Source organism: Salvelinus sp. IW2-2015, linkage group LG4q.1:29 (genome assembly GCF_002910315.2).
Source record: "Salvelinus sp. IW2-2015 linkage group LG4q.1:29, ASM291031v2, whole genome shotgun sequence".
NCBI classification, from domain to species: domain Eukaryota; kingdom Metazoa; phylum Chordata; class Actinopteri; order Salmoniformes; family Salmonidae; genus Salvelinus; species Salvelinus sp. IW2-2015.
Genome location: NC_036842.1, coordinates 59,270,034 through 59,289,072, shown reverse-complemented (window position 1 = coordinate 59,289,072; position 19,039 = coordinate 59,270,034). Strand labels below are relative to the sequence as shown.

Below are 19,039 nucleotides of genomic sequence, written 5' to 3'. Positions count from 1 at the left end.
TAGTGACGTATTTTAGTGTAGTTAACTTATGTTTCTTTTAAACACCATAAGGCTATTCACAAAATGAATTATATTGCAACCTGTTCATATTAACAACAGTGCAGGGAAGACCTCACCTGTATTAAAGATTTCCAAAAGATGTGGGATTCGATTTCGAAGGCACTACTGAATATCAACACTGGCATAAACGTGTGAATCAACAGTTTGGGGCTGATGTGTGCTATCTCCTTTGTGTAATAACTGACCTGGACAGCAATAAAAATCCATATCAGCAAAGGTATCATAATTCTGATTCTGATCATATGGCCTATGTTTAACATCAGAATTTGGTGATGTAGCCAGTCTATAGAGGACTACAGGGGCCTTACGGCAGAACATAAAAAATAATAAAACACACTTTTCTCAACAGTATATTTTAGACTTTTAGATATTAAATAATTGGATAAATATGATACAGTTGAAGTCAGAAGTTACATACACTAAGGTTGGAGTCATTAAAACGTGTTTTTCAACCACTCCACAAATTTCTTGTTAACAAACTATAATTTTGGCAAGTCGGTTTAGGACATCTACTTTGTGCATGACACAAGTAATTTTTCTAACAATTGTTTACAGACAGATWATTTCACTTAATCACAATTCCAGTGGGTCAGAAGTTTACATACACTAAGTTGACGGTGCCTTTAAACAGCTTGGAAAATTCCAGAAAATTATGTCATGGCTTTAGAAGCTTCTGATAGGCTAATTGACATCATTTGAGTCAGTTGGAGGTGTACCTGTGGATGTATTTCAAGGCCTACCTTCATACTCAGTACCTCTTTGCTTGACATCATGGGAAAATCAAAAGAAATCAGCCAAGACCTCAGAAAACAAATTGTAGACCTCCACAAGTCTGGTTCATCCTTGGGAGCAATTTCAAAATGTCTGAAGGTACCACGTTCATCTGTACAAACAATAGTACGCAAGTATAAACACCATGGGACCACGCAGCCATCATACCGCTCAGGAAGGAGACACGTTCTGTCTCCTAGAGATGAAAGTACGTTGGTGTGAAAAGTGAAAATCAATCCCAGAACAACAGCAAAGGACCTTGTGAAGATGCTGGAGGAAGCAGGTACAAAAGTAGCTATATCCACAGTAAAACGAGTCCTATATCGACATAACCTGAAAGGCCGCTCAGCAAGGAAGAAGCCACTGCTCCAAAACCACCATAAAAAAGCCAAACTACGGTTTGCAACTGCACATGGGGACAAAGATCGTACTTTTTGGAGAAATGTCCTCTGGTCTGATGAAACAAAAATAGAACTGTTTGGAGGAAAAAGGGGGGTGCTTGCAAGCCGAAGAACACCATCCCAACCGTGAAGCAAGGGGGTGGCAGCATCATGTTGTGGGGGTGCTTTGCTGCAGGAGGGACTTGTGCACTTCACAAAATAGATGGCATCATTAGCAAGGAACATTATGTGGATATATTGAAGCAACATCTCAAGACATCAGTCAGGAAGTCAAAGCTTGGTCGCAAATGGGTCTTCCAAATGGACAATGACCCCAAGCATACTTCCAAAGTTGTGGCAAAATGGCTTAAGGACAACAAAGTCAAGGTATTGGAGTGGCCATCACAAAGCCCTGACCTCAATCCTATAGAAAATTTGTTGGCAGAACTGAAAAAGCGTGTGCGAGCAAGGAGGCCTACAAACCTGACTCAGTTACACCAGCTCTGTCAGGAGGAATGGGCCAAAATTCACCCAACTTATTGTGGGAAGCTTGTGGAAGGCTACCCGAAACGTTTGACCCAAGTTAAACAATTTAAAGGCATTGCTACCAAATACTAATTGAGTGTATGTAAACTTCTGACCCACTGGGAATGTGATGAAAGAAATAAAAGCTCAAATAAATAATTCTCTCTACTTTTATTCTGACATTTCACATTCTTAAAATAAAGTGGTGATCCTAACTGACCTAAGACAGGGAATTTTTACTAGGATTAAATGTCAGGAATTGTGAAAAACTGAGTTTAAATGTATTTGGCTAAGGTGTATGTAAACTTCCAACTTCAACTGTATGTCCATACCTCTGGATACTGGAAACTGAGTGTTCCTAGTAACATCCCACAAAGTACTAATAGTACAGTATATGGCAGCTTCAGAGTACGCAAGAGGGTTCTGACAACAGCTGTAGAAACCAGAGGAAAAAAACTTTTTCATGTTTGTGAGGGATTTCGGATCATCTGGGTAACACAGGGGTAATTGTAGGGGTAGTGTATATTTGTACGGCACTGACATGGTTTGCAATTATATATTACATTTAGTTTTGGGTTGTGCACAAGAAGTGACTAGTGTATACGGTCTAGCTAGTTATCTAACTTTACCTCCAAAGAGACATGCTCCAAACACAGTGAGTATGATCCCTGGTTGACTCTGGTCACTTAAAAGAATCCAGGGCATGAGGCTGGTGTCATTATCAGACGTCATATTACTGATTCCTGAATGGGATTCGGTGTGTAGGAAAGCCATTTTTGCATGCAGACAGAAAAAAGGTTATTGCACCCATCGGTGACAACGGGTGGGCATTGTCAGCGGGCTCGGACGGGTTACAAATCACACTAGCTAACGTTAAAGATACACAGCCAGGTCAAACTGTTCAAAAGACATCAGGCTTCTTTTGGATATCTGGTGGTTAGACAAAATAGGTCTGGCTAGCAGTGTTGAGGAAGCTACTATGAAAATAGGCCTATAGTTTTCCAAGCTACCAGGTACTTCACAATGAAAGAAGTTAAGCTACACTAAAGCTACCCTCCAGAAAGATATAGCTTACTTAACTGAAGTTACTTTGAATACATCCAAACTACTTCCTGAAAAGTATCATATGTACAGTGTAAATCTGGAATGCAAGAACAGATAATTTTGTCATTTAGTCTATTAAACACTTCTCTCATATTTATTTATTTTTGAACATAAAAAGTAGTATGTAGTACAGTATCTAGCTACACCACTACATGGCAAAAAAAGTAATTAACTAGGTTACTGAAAACATTACCTAGATTTGAATTTAGTTCAACTACTCAGTGTTGGGGAGTAGTGAACTACATGAAGCTTATTCAACTAGCTAATAATTTAACTACATTTTGCAGTAGCTTGGTGGTTGTTCAACAAGCTAAATTCAAATATTGGTAGCTAGTGTTTTCAGTAGTTAGCTAGCTAGTTAATTAGCTAGCTAGCTAACTTAATTACTTGTTTGCCATGTAGGGGTGTAGCTAGTAAGCTAACTAGAACTGAAACTACATAGCTACCCACTGGGGACAGATGTCAATTCAACGTCTATTCCACGTTGGTTCAACGTAATTTAATTTCAATGATGTGAAAAAAACATTGATTCAACCAGTGGGTAAACAAAATATAGGTGAAGCAGGCAGATAAATATTAATAGTTGTATATATTTGCTTTGTTTAAGTAAATATATACAGTACCAGTCAAATGTTTGGACACAACTACTCATTCCAGGGTTTTTCTTTATTTTTACTAGTATCTACATTGTAGAATAATAGTGAAGACATCAAAAAATATTAAATAACACATATGGAATCATGTGGTAACCAAAAAACATTTCAGAATATCTTTTATATTTGAGATTCTTAAAAATAGCCACCCTTTGCCTTGATGACAGCTTTGCACACTCTTGGCATTCTCTCAACCAGCTTCATGAGGTAGTCACCTGGAATGCATTTCAATTAACAGGTCTGCCTTGTTAGAAAATAATTTGTGGAATTTCTAACCTCCTTAATGCGTTTGAGTTACCTCTGCTGCAGATGATAAGTTCATTAGAGTTACCAGCCTTAGAAATTGCAGCCCAAATAAATGCTTCACAGAGTTCAAGAAACAGACGCATCTCAACATCAACTGTTCAGAGGAGACTGCGTGAATCAGGCCTTCATGGTCGAATTGCTACAAAGAAACCACTACTAAAGAACACCAATGAGAAGAAGAGACTTGCTTGGGCCAAGAAACACGAGCAATGGACATTAGACCAGTGGAAACCTGTTCTTTGGTCTGATGAGTCCAAATTAGAGATTTTTGGTTCCAACCGCCGTGTCTTTGTGAGACGCAGAGTAGGTGAACGGATTAATTCCATATGTGAGGTCCACCATGAAGCATGGAGAAGGAGGTGTGATGGTGTGGGGGTGCTTTGCTGGTGACACTGTCTGTGATTTATTTACAATTCAAGGCAAACACTTAACCAGCATGGCTACCACAGCATTCTGCAGCAATACGCCATCTCATCTGGTTTGCGCTTAGTGGGACTATCATTTGTTTTCAACAGGACAATGACCCAACACACCTCCAGGTTGTGTAAGGGCAATTTAACCAAGAAGGAGAGTGATGTAGTGCTGCATCAGATGACTTGGCCTCCACAATCACCCAACCTCAACCCAATTGAGGTGGTTTGTGATGAGTTGGACCGCAGAGTGAAGAAAAAGCAGCCAACAAGTGCTCAGCATATGTGGAAAAGCATTCCAGGTGAAGCTGGTTGAGAGAATGCCAAGAGTGTGCAACGTTGTCATCAAGGCAAAGGGTAGCTACTTTGAAGAATATCAAATATKAAATATATTTTGATTTGTTTAAAAGTTGTTTAMAAGCCTCTTGAACCTAGACGCTCCGGTACTGCTTGTCGTGCGGTAGCAGAGAGAACAGTCTATGACTAGGGTGGCTGGAGTCCTTGACAATTATTAGGGCAATCCTCTGACACCGCCTGGTATAGAGGTCCTGGATGGCAGAAAGCTTGGCCCCGGTGATGTACTGGGCCGTACGTACTACCCTCTGTAGTGCCTTGCAGTCGGAGGCCGAGCAGTTGCCATACCAGGCAGTGATGCAACCCATCAGGATGCTCTCGATGGTGCAGCTGTAGAACCTTTTGAGGATCTGAGGACCCATGCCAAATATTTTCAGTCTCCTGAGGGGGAATAGGTTTTGTCGTGCCCTCTTCACGACTGTCTTGGTGTGCTTGGACCATGTTAGTTTGTTGTTGATGTGGATGCCAAGGAACTTGAAGCTCTCAACCTGCTCCACTAAATCAAATCAAAGTTTATTTGTCACGTGCGCCAAATACAACAGGTGTAAACCTTACAGTGAAATGCTTACTTACAGGCCCTAACCAACAGTGCCATTTTTAAGTAAGAAATAGGTATTAGGTGAACAATAGATAAGTAAAGAAATAAAAACAACAGTGAAAAGACAGTGAAAAAAAAACAGTAGTGAGGCTATATACAGTAGCGTGGCTATAACAGTAGCGAGGCTACTGTATATACAGGCACCAGTTAGTCAGGCTAATTGAGGTAGTATGTACATGTAGGTATGGTTAAAGTGGCTACAGCCCCGTCGATGAGAATGGCAGCGTGCTCGGTCCTCCTTTCCCTGTAGTCCACAATCATCTCCTTTGTCTTGATCACGTTGAGGGAGAGGTTGTTGTACAGGAGTCCAGTTGCAGAGGAAGGTGTTTAGTCCCAGGGCCTTTAGCTTAGTGACAAAGGAGATGATTGTGGACTACAGGAAAAGGAGGACCGAGCACTCCCCCATTCTCATCGACGGGGCTGTAGTGGAGCAGGTTGAGAGCTTCAAAGTTCCTTGGTGTCCACATCACCAACAAACTAACATGGTCCAAACACACCAAGACAGTCGTGAAGAGGGCACGACAAAGCCTATTTCCCCTCAGGAAACTAAAAAGATTTGGCATGGGTCCTCAGATCCTCAAAAGGTTCTACAGCTGCAACAGAGAGAATCCTGATGGGTCGCATCGAATCAAATTCAATTTTATTGGTCACATACACATGGTTAGCAGATGTTAATGCGAGTGGTCACTGCCTGGTATGGCAACTGCTTGGACTCCGACTGCAAGGCACTACAGAGAGTAGTGCGTACGGCCCAGTACATCACTGGGGCAAGCTGCCTGCCATACAGGACCTCTACACCATCCGGTGTCAGAGGAAGGCCCTAAAAATTGTCAAAGACCCCAGCCACCCCAGTCATAGACTGTTCTCTCTACTACCGCATGGCAAGCGGTACCAGAGCGCCATGTCTAGGACCAAAATGCTTCTCAACAGCTTTTACCCCCAAGCCATAAGACTCCTGAACAGGTAATCAAATGGCTACCCAGACTATTTGCATTGTCCCGCCCCACAAACCCCTCATTTATGCTGCTGCTACTCTGTTTATCATATATGCATAATCACTTTAACTATACATTCATGTACATACTACCTCAATTAGCCCGACTAACCGGTGCCTGTATATAGCCTCGCTACTGTTATTTTTCACTGTCTTTTTACTGTTGTTTTTTATTTCTTTACTTATCTATTGTTCACCTAATACCAATTTTTTACTTAAAAATGCACTGTTGGTTAGGGCCTGTAAGTAAGCATTTCACTGCAAGGTCTACACCTGTGGTGGCACACGTGACAAATTAACTTTGATTTGATTAGTGATGAGCTTTGAGGGCACTATGATGTTGAATGCTGAGCTGTAGTCAATTAATACCATTCTCACATAGGTGTTCCTTTTGTCCAGGTGGGAAACGGCAGTGCAATAGAGATTGCATCATATGTGGATCTGTTGGGGTGGTATGCAAATTGGAGTGGGTCTAGGGTTTCTGGGATATGAGCCATGACCAGCCTTTCAAAGCAATTCATGGCAACAGACGTGAGTGCCACGGGTCGGTAGTCATTTAGGCAGGTTACCTTAGTGTTCTTGGGCACAGTGACTATGGTGGTCTGCTTGAAACATGTTGGTATTACAGACAGACAGGGAGAGGTAGAAAATGTCAGTGAAGAAACTTGCCAGTTGGTCAGCGCATGCTTGGAGTACATGTCCTGGTAATCCGTCTGGCCCTGCGGCCTTGTGAATGTTGACCTGTTTGAAGGTCTTACTCACATCGGTTGCGGAGAGCGTGATCACACAGTCGTTTGGAACAGCTGATGCTCTCATGCATGTTTCAGTGTTACTTGCCTCGAAGCGAGCATAATAGTTATTTAGCTCGTCTGGTAGGCTTGTGTCACTGGGCAGCTCTCGGCTGTGCTTCCCTTTGTAGTCTGCTCCTTGAGAGCAGCAGCTCTACCCTTTAGCTCAGTGCGGATGTTGCCTGTAATCCATGGCTTCTGGTTGGGGTATGTACGTACAGTCACCGTGGGGGGGACGTCATCGATGCAATTATTGATGAAGCCAGTGACTGATGTGGTGTACTTCTCAATTCCATCGGAATATCTATTATATTAGCAAGAAATTCAACAATGGAAATTCATGCCCTCAAAGATGGAAGGCAGACGAGAGGAGGCGAGATCAGATAGGACCATTCTAGCCAATGAAAGGGCAGATACGCATGTGAACAACAGGCACAACAAAGTCATTTTTCTCAAAGTTGCCCAGAAAGCGACATGCATCCACTTATAGCAGTACATTATTTGTAACAGCATAAACATTATGAAACTTCTATTAGATCAAATAAGCCTCATATTATTGGAAACTCTCTCATAGACCTCCATACAAAAAAAAACACCACTTGGCTTCCCAAGTGGCACAGCAGTCTAAGGCACTGCAGTGCTTGAGGCGTCACTACAGATCTGGGTTTGATCCCGGGCTGTGTCGCAGCCGGCTGCGACCAGGAGATCCATGAGGCGAAGCACAATTGGCCCAGCGTCGTCCAGGTTAGGGGAAGGTTTGGCCGGCCAGGATGTCCTTGTCCCATCGCACTCTAGCGACTCCTGTGGCGGGCCAGGCGCATGCACGCCGACACAGTCGCCAGTTGTACGGTGTTTCCTCTGACACATTTGTGCGGCTGGCTTCCAGGTTTAGCGAGCGGTGTGTCAAGAAGTAGTGTGGCTTGGCAGAGTCGTGTTTCGGCGGACGCATGGCTCTCGACCCTAGCCTTTCCCGAGTCTGTACACAAGTTGCAGCGATGGGACAAGACTGTAACTACCAATTGGGTAGAAAAAGAGGTAAAAATTTWGAAAAAATATTAGAATAATAAAAATGTAAATCTCCACTTGGTCTGCTTATCTCATGCGAACAGATTTTGGCCGGAGTACTGTAAATACTCTCGCTTTGCCTCTTCCTCTCTGGTGCAGCTTAACTTCTTCCAGTGTAAAGTAATTGGTAGGTTGTAAAATTACTTTGAACTAGCTAGCTATATTTTCAGAGTACCCACTGGGCACAAACTGGTTGACTCAATGTTGTTTCAACGTAATTTCTCAGCGTATTGTGACATGGATTATGTCATCATGGTTACCAAATTTCAACATAGACAAACCTTAAAAACAATGTCAGATCTACAACGTTGTACACTATAAGAATATAAAACAGTCTGGGCAGCACATCCTACTGGAAAATGTATCTATCTACAGCTACCCTTTGGTCTCCCATCCAGGGTTTTAACCAAGCCCAGCTAACCAATGTGCTATCATGAGATTGTTGAGAGATCTCCACTTAAAAACAAAAAAGATTCACTATTGCAGTCGAAGTCATTCCAAAGAGTAGGTTTAACAGAGCAAATGAAATGTGACCATACTTTATCAAACATATATCATCAATGATGCTATTTTTATAGTATTTGCAAAGTCATCAACAGCTATTGTTTCAATTCAACACAGAATTCAACAAAAAAATAGACAATACAATAGGGCTAGGGTTTCAAGCTCTGGTTGATTTCAAATGTAATAATATTTAGTGATATTGAATTGGGTTTGGTTGTCAACGCAACCAAATATCAACATTTGAAGGAGATGTATCTTCTGCTTGGATAATTCCATCTGTGCCACTGACTTAGTCTGGCTTTAATTCCAGTTTGCCTACAAATTAATAATTTATATTTTGGATTCAAGTTAAAGTCTAATTTAAAGTTAGATTTGATTTAGTACTATTCTTTAAGTTTGATTTTTGATTGAGACTTGAATCCAACATATCAAGGAAACATGTCAAGGAAACAGCAGAGGGAGCACCCCCCTATCCACATTGATGGGACCACAGTGGAGAAGGTGGAAAGCTTCAAGTTCCTTGGCGTACACATCACTGACTAACTGAAATGGTCCACCCACACAGACAGTGTGGTGAAGAAGGCGCAATAGCGCCTCTTCAACCTCAGGAGGCTGAAGAAATTTGTCTTGGCACCTAAAACCCTCACAAACTTTTACAGATGCACAATTGAAGGCATCCTGTCAGGCTGTATCACTGCCTGGTACGGCAACTGCACCGCCCGCAACCCCAAGGCTCTCCAGAGGGTGGTGCAGTCTGCCCAACGCATCACCGGGAGCAAACTATCTGCCCTCCAGGACACCTACAGCACCCGATGTCACAGGAAGGCCAAAAAGATCAGACTGTTAAATACTGTTAAATAGCTATCCCTAGCACATTAGAGGCTGCTGCCCTATATACATAGACTTGGAATCACTGGCCACTTTAATAATGTTTACAAATTTTGCATTACTCATCTCATATGTATATACTGTATTCTATCCTATTCTACTGTATCTTAGTCTATGCCGCTCTGACATTGCTCGCCCAAATGTTGATATATTCTTAATTTCATTCCTTTACTTTAAATGTGTGTGTATTGTTGTGAAATTGTTAGATATTACAGTTAGATATTACTGCACTGTTAGAGGTAGAACCACAAGCATTTCGCTACACCAGCAATAGCATCTGCTAAGCACATGTATGTGACAAATAACATTTGATTTTATTAATTTGTAGACAAACTGGAATTAAAGCAAGCCAAGTCTGTGGTACAGATGGTACTATTCAAGCACTAGATGAAGCACATTCTTTAAAATGTTGACATTTGGTTGTGTCAAAACGCGCATTGATAGACATTTGGGTAACGTTAACAACTAAACAAAAATCAGACATTGTTTTTCCATTGTAATTTGGTTGTGCTTTTAGGTGGTTGAAAGCATAGTGATAACTAACTGTTGGCTGTTTTTTTGAGTGGGTGAATATAGGTTGTAATCTCATTYATCCACAATGTCTCAACCAAATATTACCCAATTATCCACATTGAAATGACGTGGTGTGCCCACTGCCCAGTGGGTAGCTTCCTCGATACTGATTACCGCCAAGCTACTAAAAATGTAGCTAGCTAGCTAATTACAGAAATTACTAATATTAGCTAGCTATTAGCTAAAGTTAGCTAGTTGAACTACATGTAACGTTAGTTAGCTAACTTTAGATCACTAGCTACTACACGACGCTGCTGGTTAGCTTGCGTGGCACCCACTGCAACAGTTAGCTAGTTAGCTACAGTAGCTAGGAAAACACTTTTACCAGATCGAGCCCCTTTCCCACTGCGCTGATCAACGGCTTCTGTGGGCAAAATAAGCTAGCTAACGTTAGCTATGTTAACTTACGTTAGCTATGTTAACTTACGTTAGCTATGTTAACTTACGTTAGCAAGCTAAAAACACTACTCAAATAAACTTACCTCATGGATTTATTTTGGCATTTGAGACAACGTTTTTTTCTCCAAGTTCATCCAAATTTCTGAGAGACCAGTGTAAACGTTTCAATTTAACGTTGCTAGGCTAGAACGATGTTTCGATCTTTATGATCACGTGACGTCATCGTACGACAATCGACAACCTTCGCCTTTGGTTGAACAGCCAGTGCGCCACGCGACAGTGCGCTCCACACAGGAGCTGTCTCGGACAAGCAAGACTAGTAGGACGCTGTCCGTTTACATTGCGAAAACAGACATTTAGCCACTGCTATAATCTGTAATAAGCAGTCTTTCACAAATTCAGAATTTGTGTAATTAATTTAGCGCTTGTAAGATAACTGTAAAAATGTGCGATCATTGGAGACACAGAGGGCATGGCGTCTCAAAGAAAATAAGGGTTAGTGCAAATGTATGCAGACTCACGTGACGTCATTGATGCAAATAATGTATTTTGGGAATACTTTACTTTATAAATGAGTTAGGTACTTTGCTTAACTTCATCTATGATATTTAATATTGTAGAAAGTCGGAAGAAAACTGTCAGGCTTCAATGGTCCACTTGCAGAGGTTGAAATGTTGCCCAATGGATTGTCTGCTAAAATAACGCATTGTGACCTATGGCGAGAGACCTCTGATTCGGAGCAACAAAGACCATTACCTACATCAGAAGTTGCACGTTTCCCTAAAGCACAACCATGCGGAGTCCAGTTAAACAGTGACGGCAGATATGGATGTGTTTCAATTACCAAGGATGGGGTTATAGCACTGTTCCTTCCAGACAAGAGCCCTACCTGTGCAAGAGACCTACCTGGAGTCCAGGAGCTAAGGCCATGCTGTGATAGGACTTTGCAATTAAAGACAAGGCAAAGAAAGAACATCGAAAGCAGGTAGGCCTGGACTTTAGCTGGAATAGTGGTTGTATCCAAATAGATCTGTCCTGTGTGGTTGGTACAGGATGGAGTGTAGATTGTATAATACAAGGTGTTGAGTCAGGACAGTGCTCATAAAAACTTGATTTTCTCTTCAGCAACCTTTCCCTGCAGAAAACATCAACACATGGATTGTGTGGTGGTGTGATAAATACTCATGTCATCAATGTGAAAGGAGACAGCCATAGATCTTCAGCATTGAGTTCTTTGGATGGAGTTCCTTCCTCATGTCATAATGGACCAGAACATTGCCCAAGGTGTGATGCTTGTTACAATGGAGGATTTCCCACACAGACCAATGACAAATGGAGAGAAGAACTTTCAGAACTGCCAATGCCTGTTGCAGAATCAGACCGAACATCTAAAAAAGAACAAACCATTTTACAAAGAGCCCTAAGGTTCCTGCCTTTGTTACACACTGTTTTTGTCCCATTTTGCTCTCTGTTGGTGGCTGCTGACCTGTACTGTCATTGGAATGGAAGGTCATGGTGCCCTGAGAGTGGCTTTTCTAGTCTATTATTTAGTGTAGCTTGTGACTACCATCCTCCAGTATGACTAGTTAATCTCAATGATAGGATGACATTTTCATATAAGTCATGCTCTCATTATTTCTGATCTGTTAATGAAATAAAGAACTTCATTTAAATCCCTCTTATTGATCTCATATATATGTAACCTATAACCATTTCTGAAAAGTGTTATTTTAACACCTTCAAACTAATATTTTATGGCAACTATTTATGAATAAAGGCTACAGAAAAGTTCCAATGTATTATCACAAAATAGATATCGCCCTTTGATTCAGGATTTCCTGCTTTCATAATTGAAATGGACCAGTCCACAAACCCATGGAAATATTCTAACTTTCTCCTTGTCTGTAAGGGTTTTGTATTTTGACATTTTAACCACTCTGAGAGGCTCTAAAATAAATATTTTAGATTCACTGATCTTATAGCAGTTTTAGTTTAGACATACATGAGAAATGTTTTTTCTAGAAATGATATCACGTGCGATTCTGTTAATGAGAAAATTGATCCGACTTTCAGAACTATTGTCCAACTCAATGTTTCAGGTTGCAAAAAGTACATGACGATGTTATTGTAATTTCATCGTGACATGAACACTAAGCCTACAGGAGGGGGTAGGTGGTTGTGACGTCTGAATTTGAGGAACAGGTAGACCCCCCCTACGCTTTATCCCCCCCTACACTTTTTTTTTGTTGCTTGGGGATTATAAAAGGCTACCAAAATCATCCTAACCCAAACGAGAATCCCTACATGGACATTGAAGATCTCTCCTCATCTATGAGCATACCTATTTTGAATAAAGCCTTATAAACGTTTACATTATATTTTCTCTTCCACCGCTGAACAAAACTTTAAAGGTAAGCAGATTTAAGACTTCTTTATAAATGTTTGTTTTGCGACTTTTAACTTCTAAAATGTTGAGATTTTCCAAAACTAAAATGTTTTTTTTAATAATCTTGCCTTAGATGCAGAAGTCTATTGGAGTAGTTTGCATATCACTCATTTTTTGCGCAGCTCTGTCAGAAACAATTGGATTAGTGATTGCGGTAGGTCAACGTTTTATTGTATTTGGAAAAATGTTGTCTAAAATGCTGTGATTTTCTCATTGTTTTAACTAGAAGTAGGCCTAGGCTATTGCAAACAACATACAAATTATATTAACGTTTTAATGACATTACACCATAACGTGGCATTGAGAGAATCGAGTTATTGCAATATAGTCAAGTTGAGCAATTGGCATTCAAAAAATGTAATTTAATAACAAGTGAAATACTGTAGTGTGAGGTGTGTGTGTGTTTGTTGAGTTAACTGATGAGTATACAGTGTGTATAAGGAATCTGATTTAAGCGTGTGCGTGTGTGCGTGTGTGTGTGTGTGTGGTGACGTGTGTGTGTTGCTGTGTGTGTGTGTGTGTGTGTGTGTGTGTGTGTGTGTGTGTGTGTGTGTGATCGCAGGCTAAAGAGAAGCGAGGGTGGACACTGAACAGTGCTGGCTACCTTTTGGGTCCTCGTAAGTGACTTCTAACCAGGGTTGGGGAGTAACAGATTACATAATGTAACGTTACATCTAAGGGATTACAAAAAAGGTAACTGTAATCCGTTACAAGCCAAAAAAATGTAATCAGATTACAGATACTTTTGAAAAACTAGATGATTACTTTTAAATTCACAAAGGATGTTTGCGAAAAAAGTATTTGACACTTCTGATTGCTCAATGACATTCAAATCAACATCGAAAAAAAAGCTCAAGTTTCAATTTGTTCCACCTGAGCGAGTCTGACCACAAGTCAGATGCCACTATGATGACACACCAAATGTGTTTGATGGATCGCGGGAAAAGAGCAGGAATATGATTTTGTAGGCTACAGTCCAAGCTATGTCTTCCAATGGTGCGACTGCTGTCGGCATCCAAAGATTATCCAATTTGAATCATGTTTGGAGGTAAGGATGACAGCAGTGGTATAGTCTACGGTGATACGGATATCACTTATTATTGATATCTACATAGCGCAGTGATGTAAATCACACTGCTGCTCTCATTTAGCTATTTGCGCTTTACGGATTGTGGTTGTTGAGGATGGCTGTTCACAAATCTAAAAGTATATTTGAACCCAACAATGGTTGAATTCAATACATTTAAGTTGCCTATCAATAATTGTTTTTGAAACCAGTGGACAGCCASTGAKAAATGCGCTCTTGCAACAGCTACATAGTGCGGATCCCAGCCTATGGAATAAATGTAGGGCTTTTATTGCTCAATCTAATCCATGTTGATGAGAAAATACATCCATAGGCCTAATGGACACATGCTCAAACTCACACACTTTTGATAGACTTAAAGGGGCAATTTGTAGTTGCTATATCCATTTTTGGATTTATAAATGATATACATTAATGTAAAGATGCAGTAGAAAGCGATGGGATAGAAGAAGTATACATAACCAACCCATAATGTAAAATGTAACATCCATGTATGGCCAGCTATGTAAACTTTAACATTGATTTATCCTGCAATAGATGTCGTTCAATTGGTAACATACATRTGTGTCTTCTTCTAATGCAGTTTAAGGGGAAAGTAATCTAAAAGTAACTGAATGTAATCAGATTACGTTACTGAGTTTGGGTAATCCAAAAGTTAAGTTACTGATTACACATTTCTACAGGTAACTAGTAACTGTTACAGATTACATTTAGAAAGTACCCAACCCTGCTTCTAACTTATTAACAATATATACATGTACAGCCTCTCAATCACAACAGTCAACTCCTTTCTCATAGTCTTAACCTCCTACACACCTGTGCTATCTAAATGATCATGCTCTTCTCATATTTGTTTGCCCATTGTATACTTTTTCACCTTTCACCTGGCTGTGTGATGTGGCATGATGGTTTCCAACATACATGTTCTGTGTAATTATTGGACTTTTAAGTTGTCATCCCGGACTATATTCACTATATTATAATATTTTGGAAGGTATCTGCTTTAAACAGGATAACCTATTAATTCCAAAGGTTAATGGATTKTTGTTAACAAAGAATGAGGATGTGTCCTAAACTAGTTTAATTTTCAAACACAAATGCAATATGCAGTACCTCTGTCATATGCAACTTTGTACTTTTAACTGAGGATTTATTTAAATATCACATTTAATCCAATCTGTCTGCTGAATGCCAATGATGGTAAGTGGTTATTAACTGCACAATGTTAATTTAAACGTCTCAATACTCAGTGTGCACTACTTTATAGACACAGGTCAGTGTTGTAAGTTCAGGTAAAATGCCATCATCCCTGTGTTTCAGGTCGTATTGATCACCTAATACAGATAAAGGATAATCCCAGCGTAAGGGGGAGAGAAGAACTGCTAAGTCAATGTAAGATAGCTCCTGCAGGACATTGGAGTCAATGGAGGAATTGCTCTGTGACGCATCGCTCTGTGTGCTTATTTATTGTTTCCAGATTAAGCATATTTCATGTCTCATAATGTATTAAACGACCAAGCAGAGGTGTTTTATCACGGCCATGGTCCCTTTGTTAGTTTATTTTTCTACCTGTTTATGAATTATTAAATTGTCATACAGGAGCTTAAATCTCAGAAAGGCACTGTGAGAACAAAGACAATGATGCTAATGTTATTTTAGTATTTAATTATACTTGATGTGTGATGACTGAGGCTATGGGTTAAGGTAAAAATTCAAGGATTACAATTCAGATAATTAGTGCACTTACATGATTGTTCAGTGCATTTTTCCAAGCCCTCTTGACTTAAACCTCTATTAAAGTTGTGAAAGGGGAGTGGTATTGCAACCATTTTCTGGTCTGCACCTTGCCCTTTTGGCTATAAATTAAAAACATAAGCAATGTGCTCTCTGAGATGGACAGTGAATGAAATTACTCTCCAAACGTTAATTTAGCCTAGCTTTCTTGGTTTTTATTAGAATTTTTTTCTTAGCATGTGGTTGGACTGTTCCTTAATATTTTTTCCTTTTTAGGTTCTGTTTCCATTCTCAAATGTGTATGTGCCTATCCTTCACTTATTCCATTGGTGAATATAAGTTGTAAAGCAATTCCGAGACTCAAGCCCTGCAGGTTGCTTTTCAGACTCATGACAGATAAAAGGAAAAATGCACCCTCATAAATTACAAGGGTGCCTTGAGGCATTGTTTTAGGCAGGGCTGTGGTGTTTGTGCGTGGTGTGCAATGAAGGGGATTTCATCTAGGGAATGGGTGAAAGTCAGCTGTGCAAACTATGATTTTGTCTTGTTGTTCAGATGGCATCGACGGTCACCGGACGCTCAGTGACAAGCATGGCCTTGCTGGTAAGAGAGATATGCCCCGGGACTATGACTTCAAATCAGGTGAGAAGCTCTAACAGCCATGTAAAACCTGGGGCATGTAGCCTACAGTTTATAGACCCTATGAGGGCAAATACAATGTTTAGAGTACTGCAGAACAGTAAGTCTGCTTTACTCAGTATACGTCTTCTACACCTCATGAGGATCTCTAATTTTGCAGGTTCCTTGAGAATAACAGATGAGGATGTATTACACAATGTCATTGACTTCTTAACATACATGCAACTTAAAGGTGAGTTAATGATGTCTGTTATGAATGTTTAATTACAGCAAAATATATGACTGCATACTCCATCAGGAGTTTTATTCATATCATAAACAGTTATGTTGACATGTTCCAGAGTAAAATTATCATATTTTTATTTAATATTTACATTTGTAGTCAGATTCCTGGCAATATATAGTTCAAACATATTTGGAACAGAACAACTTACTAGCATAGTCCTAATCAGATATAACCATCTGACTGTGCTCACTCAAATGTTTTTTCATCTACTTTGCAGAAATCGGAGCTCTGGATACCCTGCCTTCCTTGCTCACATCAGAAGAGATGAGTCAGCCCTAGTTCAACTTCAACATTCATTGATCTATTCTTTACGCTTCAAAAGCCTGCAAACTACAGTGTCTGTGCATATCCCATTATACTGGATACTGGTGTCATGATTTACAACAATCTACTATACAGAGTAAACATGTTCCTATTATAATTTGAAAGAAATGTATTGAATAAAACTTTTTGAATGGCAAGACTTTTTTGTTCCTATATATTGATTATACACTATATAGTTGTTCTATGCAAACAGTGAGATTACCTTAGAAAGTGCAACAACCCAAACCACTCAGATTTAAAATGTCAAGTCTCCAGCTTCTCTCTCACGCCAACTAAATACAAAGAAATCAGAGATTGCAGAGCAACCTAACAGCATGATGTTGCAATTGTGCATTGTATTCTATGATCTCTGCTCAGTGTTTTGTCCCAGTGAATTGTCGGCAGTACAACGGCACATAACACATTCCACAAGTTACTGTTTCAAAGTTGAGCTTCACCATGGTAGCTTGTTTCCAGAGTTGTCGAAGAATCCTCCATGATGCTTTTCTGTCAGAGACAGCAAAGATGATACGCTCTCCTCCGCACTCAAATCTGCCTAATCCATAATAGACAGGAAATGCTGCATAACAGTCAATTTATTGAGATACACAGTAATATATTATAATGTATTCATAATAAGGACCCAATCATAAAACACCTCAACCAAGAGTATGGGACACTCACATATGGGCCACCCACGTCAGTGCGCACCCAGCCAGGGAGAAGGGCTATACACAGAATCCCTTCAGATTCCAGGTCAATGACCAGACACCTTGTCGCCATGTTCAAGGCAGCCTACATATGTAAACAAAATGAGATGGACAGGACATGTAATGACTGTGTACACATACAGATTAATTATCTTCACACCCAAACATCCTATGGCCAATATTGCAACCGGAGATGGTCTGTAATGTTTATATGGGCTCTGTTGAAAGGACAATTACTGTTGCTGTTCACCTTTGAGGTCCTGTAAGCATAGCTTTTGAAGGCTGCTCCGGCTCCCCAATTGGCCTTAATGGAGCCCAGTATGGAAGAGATGTTTATCACAGCTGCCCTATTGATCCCCATTACAGTGGTCCATGCAGCAGCTGCCTGGAGCAATGGCAGAAATGCCTACAAGAGCCAACAACATAAACAACTCAGTCAAAAACATGACAATGTGATCTGAACAGTTACAATGTAGGTTTCTTAGATGAAGTAGGGAACCGGTCATAAAACCTGGGTATGTGAAGATCCTCTGTACTCCAACAAAATTAAGAMGTTTCTCATTCATGCTCTTCTAGAGGTGAAACAAATACATTTACCTTGGTGGCAAAACGAGTAGAAACAGTATTACTCTCGAAAGTCATCAGGTGTCACTGTCTTCAGGTCAGTGGATAAACTGATGGCTGTGTTGTTTATGAGGCAGTTGAGCCCATCACCTCCCAGTACGGATGACACCTCGTGAAATGCTGAGTCTATACATGACTGGCTGACAACATCTGATAACAAAGAGATAGCATGACCATTTAAAAAGGAACATTCTTCACAAGAAACAAACAATTTTTGTTGTTGCTTTTTTAAATTTAAGAGTATAAGGTTTAATTAGCTAATGGTTATTTCAGTTTGGTATCTCATGTTCTGTTGAGAACTTGAAACATAAAAAATTGAGTATGTAATCAAAGTTACTTGAATGTTTTAATTAAAAGAAGCCCTGAGAGGAACCTCAAGCCAAAACCCAATACAGTGCTTCTTGCGCCATCTGCTGGAATACCAAACAAGGCACATGATACACGTAGGATCATATCCCCAACAAAATAATGAATCCATCCGCATTACACTACACTCTCTTTTATGTGTCCAAGTTATAATAATTATGTTGGCTATGTTACTCACCAAGCCGTACAATATAAACACCTTTGCAGGATTTGGCAATAGTATGAAGATCCTGATGAATAACAACTTTTATCATGCATCCCTAGGTTTACAGTCAAGACATATCCTCACACGTGTATTCCCATTTAGATGGAAATTCATAAAACAAGTTGAACATGATGTTCTCCTACCTGTGCTGCGGCTGGTTTGCGCACAGTCACTTATTGTCGTCGGTCGCTCCGTGCTTCTAGCCAGGTCTTTCACAATTTGTAGACCGAGGCCTCTGCTCGCCCAGGTAATTAGTACAGAATGACA

General features: G+C 40.2%; 1 protein-coding gene, 2 long non-coding RNA genes and 1 pseudogene across 4 annotated transcripts; 2 read left to right on the top strand and 2 right to left on the bottom strand.

Annotated features, from left to right (window-relative positions):
* Nucleotides 1-127: 127 nt before the first annotated feature.
* Nucleotides 128-2,520, bottom strand: LOC111961154 (uncharacterized). Its single transcript, XR_002876958.1, has 3 exons — nt 2,366-2,520; nt 2,069-2,169; nt 128-245 (listed from the first exon to the last, which is right to left on the bottom strand). It is a non-coding gene; the product is annotated as an uncharacterized lncRNA (long non-coding RNA).
* Nucleotides 2,521-10,681: 8,161 nt separating this feature from the next.
* LOC111961153 (uncharacterized) lies at nt 10,682-12,045 on the top strand. Its single transcript, XR_002876957.2, has 2 exons — nt 10,682-11,357; nt 11,498-12,045. It is a non-coding gene; the product is annotated as an uncharacterized lncRNA (long non-coding RNA).
* Nucleotides 12,046-12,600: 555 nt separating this feature from the next.
* Nucleotides 12,601-17,025, top strand: LOC111962251 (galanin peptides-like). 2 transcript variants are annotated; one of them, XM_023985193.2, is made up of 7 exons: nt 12,604-12,783; nt 12,892-12,972; nt 13,381-13,435; nt 15,226-15,297; nt 16,195-16,281; nt 16,439-16,510; nt 16,782-17,025. In XM_023985193.2, the coding sequence occupies exons 2-7, from the start codon at nt 12,892-12,894 to the stop codon at nt 16,841-16,843; spliced, it is 429 nt and encodes a 142-aa protein (XP_023840961.1). In that variant the 5' UTR covers nt 12,604-12,783; the 3' UTR covers nt 16,844-17,025. The 2 variants fall into 2 exon arrangements, with proteins under 2 accessions (XP_023840962.1, XP_023840961.1); XM_023985194.2 differs by lacking the exon at nt 15,226-15,297 and having other exon boundaries at nt 12,601-12,783.
* LOC111960969 (C-signal-like) lies at nt 16,522-19,039 on the bottom strand (annotated as a pseudogene).

Excerpts from the sequence above, each read along its gene's own strand:
- LOC111962251 (XM_023985193.2), top strand. The coding sequence starts at position 12,892 with ATGCAGAAGTCTATTGGAGTAGTTTGCATATCACTCATTTTTTGCGCA. Across the intron at positions 12,973-13,380 it reads CAATTGGATTAGTGATTGCG|GCTAAAGAGAAGCGAGGGTG; the intron begins GTAGGTCAACGT and ends GTGTGATCGCAG. Across the intron at positions 15,298-16,194 it reads AGAAGAACTGCTAAGTCAAT|ATGGCATCGACGGTCACCGG; the intron begins GTAAGATAGCTC and ends CTTGTTGTTCAG.